At 36.9% G+C, this 6,953-nt stretch overlaps 1 protein-coding gene across 1 annotated transcript; it reads left to right on the top strand.

Annotated features, from left to right (window-relative positions):
- Positions 1 to 2,564: 2,564 nt before the first annotated feature.
- On the top strand, positions 2,565 to 5,356 carry cxcl8b.3 (chemokine (C-X-C motif) ligand 8b, duplicate 3). Its single transcript, NM_001115068.1, is given in 3 exon segments — positions 2,565 to 2,663; positions 3,000 to 3,138; positions 5,180 to 5,356. Coding segments are annotated over 3 exon segments (354 nt in total). The 5' UTR covers positions 2,565 to 2,605; the 3' UTR covers positions 5,337 to 5,356.
- The last annotated feature ends 1,597 nt before the right edge of the window (positions 5,357 to 6,953 follow it).

The raw sequence follows: 6,953 nt of genomic DNA, 5'->3' as shown, positions 1-6,953 counted from the left end.
ATATCTTAAATCTGCATATTAGCCCCTAAAGAATCCATATTGATATTTTAAATCTGCATATTACCCCTAAAGAATCCATATTGATATATTAAATCTGCATATTAGCCCCTAAAGAATCCATATTGATTTCTTAAATCTGCATATTAACCCCTAAAGAATCCATATTGATGTATTAAATCTGCATATTAGCCCCTAAAGAATCCATATTGATGTATTAAATCTGCATATTAGCCCCTAAAGAATCCTTATTGATATCTTAAATCTGCATATTAGCCCCTAAAGAATCCATATTGATATTTTAAATCTGCATATTAACCCCTAAAGAATCCATATTGATTTCTTAAATCTGCATATTAGCCCCTAAAGAATCCATATTGATTTCTTAAATCTGCATATTAGCCCCTAAAGAATCCATATTGATGTATTAAATCTGCATATTAACCCCTAAAGAATCCATATTGATTTCTTAAATCTACATACTAGCCCCTAAAGAATCCATATTGATATCTTAAATCTGCATATTAGCCCCTAAAGAATCCATATTGATATTTTAAATCTGCATATTAACCCCTAAAGAATCCATATTGATATCTTAAATCTGCATATTAGCCCCTAAAGAATCCATATTGATATTTTAAATCTGCATATTAACCCCTAAAGAATCAATATTGATATCTTAAATCTGCATATTAGCCCCTAAAGAATCCATATTGATTTCTTAAATCTGCATATTAGCCCCTAAAGAATCCATATTGATATCTTAAATCTGCATATTAGCCCCTAAAGAATCCATATTGATATTTTAAATCTGCATATTAACCCCTAAAGAATCCATATTGATATCTTAAATCTGCATATTAGCCCCTAAAGAATCCATATTGATTTCTTAAATCTGCATATTAGCCCTTAAAGAATCCATATTGATGTATTAAATCTGCATATTAGCCCCTAAAGAATCCATATTGATATCTTAAATCTGCATATTAGCCCCTAAAGAATCCATATTGATATTTTAAATCTGCATATTAACCCCTAAAGAATCCATATTGATATCTTAAATCTGCATATTAGCCCCTAAAGAATCCATATTGATTTCTTAAATCTGCATATTAGCCCCTAAAGAATCCATATTAATGTATTAAATCTGCATATTAACCCCTAAAGAATCCATATTGTTGTATTAAATCTGCATATTAACCCCTAAATAATCCATATTGATGTATTAAATCTGCATATTAGCCCCTAAAGAATCCATATTGATATTTTAAATCTGCATATCAGCCCCTAAATAATCCATATTGATGTCTTAAATCTGCATATTAGCCCCTAAATAATCCATATTGATATCTTAAATCTGCATATTAGCCCCAAAAGAATCCATATTGATATTTTAAATCTGCATATTAACCCCTAAAGAATCCATATTGATATCTTAAATCTGCATATTAGCCCCTAAAGAATCCATATTGATGTCTTAAATCTGCATATTAACCCCTAAAGAATCCATATTGATGTCTTAAATCTGCATATTAACCCCTAAAGAATCCATATTGATGTCTTCAGTCTGCATATTAGCCCCTAAAGAATCCATATTGATATCTTAAATCTGCATATTAACCCCTAAATAATCCATATTGATATCTTAAATCTGCATATTAGCCCCTAAGTAGTCCATATTGATATCTTAAATGTTCATATTAGCCCCTAAATAATTCATATTGATATCTTAAATCTACATCCTAGCCCCTAAAGAATCCATATTGATATCTTAAATCTACATACTAGCCCCTAAAGAATCCATATTAATATCTTAAATCTGCATATTAGCCCCTAAATAATCCATATTGACATTTTAAATCTGCATATTAGCCCCTAAAGAATCCATATTGATATCTTAAATCTGCATATTAGCCCCTAAAGAATCCATATTGATTTCTTAAATCTGCATATTAGCCCCTAAAGAATCCATATTGATGTCTTAAATCTGCATATTAACCCCTAAAGAATCCATATTGATGTCTTAAATCTGCATATTAACCCCTAAAGAATCCATATTGATGTCTTAAATCTGCATATTAGCCCTTAAAGAATCCATATTGATATCTTAAATCTGCATATTAACCCCTAAATAATCCATATTGATATCTTAAATCTGCATATTAGCCCCTAAGTAGTCCATATTGATATCTTAAATCTGCATATTAACCCATAAGTAGTCCATTTTGATATCTTAAATGTTCATATTAGCCCCTAAATAGTCTGTCTTGATGTGTTGAATCTCCATATTAGCCCCTAAATAATTGATATGGATATCTTAATTCTGCATATTATCCGCTAAATGGTGCATATTGATGAATCTGCATATAACATCATCAGAAGTATTTGCTTTAATCTAAAGCTCATGCAGAGTTTGTTCTCTGGAATTTGGCTTCGCTCAGGGAAAACCTGTTGCACAATCACTTGTGATAAATGGGATGTCAGGGTGGCCAACTATAAAAGACAGAGTACAGTTAATACACAAGCACTATTAACAGACGGCCACAAGGATTTCTTGAGCAAACATCAGCATCTTCACCTCTTGTATGCATCAACCGCCTCCGCAATAATGAGGTGCTCAGTTTTCGTTTTTCTGGCATGCATGACACTGCTGTCCACAACAGAAGGTAAGCAGACTCCTTTATGAATGTTTGTTGTTGTTGTTATTGTCTGTATTAAAAGAGCTTGCTCACCCAAAAAGAGACCCATCATTTCACTTGTTTCAAACCTGCTTAAGTTTCTTTCTTCTGTTGCACACTAATAAAGATATGCTAACGTACGCTGTGTTAAAAATGGACTGTCATTGTTCCGACTATTGATTTCAGTGTGTTCTTCAGAATATCTTATTTTGAGTTCAGCAGAAGAAAGAAATGTGAGTGTGAGGAAATGTGAAATGTTCATTTCTGGGTGAGCTGTCTCTTTTAGGTGCACAAAGTAAATAAGTGCTGCTTCTTTTCTCTAAGTGTTTGCTGCTCGACTGCCCATCCAGCAGTTACGCTGTCAGTGTGTGAAGACGTATAAGGGAAAACCAATCAATCCCAAACTAATACAGAGTTTACAGACGATTCCTGCTGGAGCGCGGTGCAAAAACATGGAGGTCATGTGAGTCAGAAAAGCGGAGACCAGTGGATTTATGCCGAGTTCAGACTGCATGATTTTCAAAATAGTCGTGTCAGCGATGTTTTCACACTGCATGATTATCTGGGCTGGCGTTTCGTCGCTGCTTTGTTTACATTGCAAGATGGATTGACGACAGGGGCTTTCACATTGCATGACTTTACTATAGGAAGAATCGCCAACAACTTCATCCAAATCACCTCTCACAGCCAAAAACATGAAGTATATCTTTTGTTATTAACTACATAACGAGAAAGAATCCTTTAATGGGGTAGAAAACGTACTTGTTCAACTGGGTTTGAAGGAAATTAGCAATTTCTCCTCAACTTTCTTATTTAACTTTCTGTATGAAACGTCAACAGACACAGCTGCTCCTGCCAAATTTACACTAGTGTTTTCCTCCATTTCTTGGGTCTAAATAAACCTAAAATGAGCGCTTTTAACTTCTCCCTCAACCTCCCGCTGGTCAGCAAGTACACACACACACACACACACACACTCAAGTGAATGCTGCTCTCTCATTGGCTGTAGCCGATGCTATTTTCTGTCAAAACTCATTTCATTCGGCCAGGGCCGGAGCAAGCTGAATTGTCGCTCTAGGCAGAGAACGATCACGGCGCCCTCAACCCCAAGGTGGTGAGGGAGGTGTCGGGGACATAACTTAGGACGCGGGTGGTAAGGGGGGTGTTGCGGACGCCGCCCTCTCTATAGACCTTTTTCATGGCTGCTGCATGGAGGGCGCCATAGCGACCAGCGTCTTCCGGTAGAATGCTAAAAACTTCCGTTTACAGCGTGTACGACTGGTAATTTGCGCTCCGAAAGGGGGTTTCAATAACGTTTTTAATGGATAACAGAGTGTTTTTGTGACACACAACTTAAAAATGTGTCTGTTAAAGCCGTTATAATCTGTCACATGTGGTTCAAGCGCGTCAGAAATACGAGAAAAACGTTCTCCTAGTTCATGTGTCTGCCGTCAGAAATACAGTGGCTGTTTCTCAATTCCAAGAACGCAGAGAACGGACTTGCGTTTTTGTGGAGACTGGTCTTGCCAGGTGTCTTCGGAAGAACGAACTCAGGAGACGGCGAGGGCAGAAAACGCGTCCCTTGAGAAATGAGATGCTGCGTTCTTCCTGATGGTCATGTAACCTTCACTCGTTTTAAATGGAAATTTTTTAAACATCACAGCACTCATACAACGATTTATTGTTTCCCCCCTCTTCAAAATATATATTTTGCATAAAAACACTATAAATATACTCTGCACAATATAAATAAAACAAATTTTAATACGAATTTCAGCAAACAAACACCCCTTAATGTGTTTATTCCTTTATTAAGATATTCATGTTAATGTTTACTTTCACCGTTTCATTTAAGGAAACTCCTGGGGTAAATAAGTGATATCTCTGATTTACAAAAATGACCAATAAAAGTCTGTTATTGATCCTCTGCTGGCTGATTTGCTGTTCATTCTAATCGTGAGCCGTTTGTGTTTTATTTCGTGTGTTGTTTTTACTACAGTTTGTGTTTTTCTGTCATTTCGAAATGACACTAGCCTATATTTTCACTTTGTCACAGTTATTAAATCAGTGTGTCAGTGGCACAGTACAGGCTACGTGTGTGTGTCAAACATTTTGGTGAATTACATTTGTTTGGGCTGGTTATATATTTGAAATAAAGAGAAAATGTTGCGGCCGCCTAGGTCGCCTCTATGGACGCGCTGGCCCTGCACACGGCATGATTTAAATCGCCGACAGCTCCAGATATTCAGCACGCCAAATATCTCACAAGCATCTGCGACACATCGGCGATTCTCTCAGATCGCGTCTTTGATAGTTCATACTGTGTGATTGTCACTCACGTGCATGAGCACTGATTTGCCTGTGATTTCAGGCATTTGTCTGCGATTTCTCAAAAACCGGGGCTAAAATCATGCAGTGTGAACTCAGCATTAGTGGCATACTTAAACATTATATTGATTTTGAAAGAAGTGTCTAATAGATGTTTGTTTGTTTGTCTTTAACAGTGCCACTGTGAAAAATGGGAAGACCTGCCTCAATCCCAAGGATGAATGGGTGACAAAGATCATCGAAGGCAGGAGTGTCAAAGCGCCTACCAGAGGGCCAATTATTACCCTCCCTCCAAATTCTACCTCTGTCCCTCAACTGACGTCAAAAATGTAATGAGATTCGGCACAACAAAACATGTATATTTTTAGCCACAATCACTGTTGTGCAGTCACATATAGCCACTTGTGGTCTTGACCCGCCACCTACTGGACATTTAAAGTACTACACTGTTTATTTAGTTACTTTCAGCTTCTCTCAGTGTGCAGTCAAGAGTAACAATGCAGACTATTTTTTGGAGCTGAAATATCCGTCTGTTAGTGCTCTAGTTTTACCAAAACTCTGCTTTTGTAATTATTTAAGGGTTGTTTGATTATTATCAGTTATATATCATCTGTATTTCATTGTAGAAACACTTCTTCATGGCTTACACATTATGCTGGTGCTGTAACAAATATGATAATTTTGCTAATATTCTATTAAAATAGTCTCATTTGATAGATTTTCCTCATATGCGTATGAAGATTTATATATAAAAGCTATATACATTTGTAAAATTTCACTGCTGGTTGATTTTTAAAGTCACTAAAGTTCCTCGATCTGCTTTCTGATGTTCGCTTTCTGTTAAATCTTTGGTTAAGCAACAATTGGTTGGGACAAAATAATATGAGTTATTATTATGCCTATTATTTGTTGTATTTTTATGGTAATTTAACAGCCCAGGCTCATTCTGAAAACGTACCTCTATATACATTTCTGGAGAGCGCCAAATACTTTGCAGGAGCTACATTTTTTGCAGTTTTTGTTTTCGCAAATCCACTACAAGCCACTGTGTACACTTTTTAAGATCTCAAATTTCTCTCGCGAGTGCCATTTGCACCTGCTGTTCTTGCGTTAATCCCCCAGAGGCCACTGTCGACTGACTGATTGACTGACTGACCGATCGACTGACCCACCCTCCTTTTTCCCTAAATCCAAAGTGTTATCAAAACCACTGATTGACCAGCGCCCACCCTCTTCCCTAAACCCAACCAAGAATTTTAAAAAGCAATCCAGAAAAGGAAAAGCCCTCGCCTGATTTTCACCACGTTTTCATATTTTACCACATTCTCACCCTGTTATTTACTTGTTTATTTAATTTTTTGGCTTCTGTTTTTGTTTTTCCTGCTTTCTGGAACCATTCTTTGCCAGACTCGAATCCCATCACCGTGGTAAACTCCTTTCTGCGTCTCAAGTCCGCCGACATCCATGGCGAGCTATTGGACAAACTGGTAACATCAGGAAAGCACCTATTTGGAGGTAAGCGGTCAGCTGGTAAGTCAGAAAAGGAACGCAGCCTCATTTTCGTTCAAAGACTAAATGCGGCCATACGTACTTCTGGATACATAATTTGTGATCTCCTGAAATGTATATAGGGCTACGTTTTCAAAATAAGCCTATGTTGCAAATTAAACTACCCCTTCAATATGGACAAAAATGTATGTATAGCGTTTGGCCGTACACACAACAGCCACAGATATATTTCTGCAGCTGTTTTTCCGCAATTAACCTTGCTGATTTGCATTATCACTGGTGACAGGTCATGCTTGAAATATAGACATGTCGGTTGTCCTTAGATGCATCAATTATTTACAATTTTTCTTGTGCTTGAATGTTAAAACGGCCTCGTCAGTGAAATGGCCTCCCGTCAATTTGAGTTTGAGACTCCTGATTAAAGAACATTTCATTTTGTGT

Source organism: Danio rerio, chromosome 7 (genome assembly GCF_049306965.1).
Source record: "Danio rerio strain Tuebingen ecotype United States chromosome 7, GRCz12tu, whole genome shotgun sequence".
NCBI lineage: Eukaryota > Metazoa > Chordata > Actinopteri > Cypriniformes > Danionidae > Danio > Danio rerio.
Note: the sequence above shows the minus strand (reverse complement) of the source record. Positions and strands in the feature narration are given on the sequence as shown.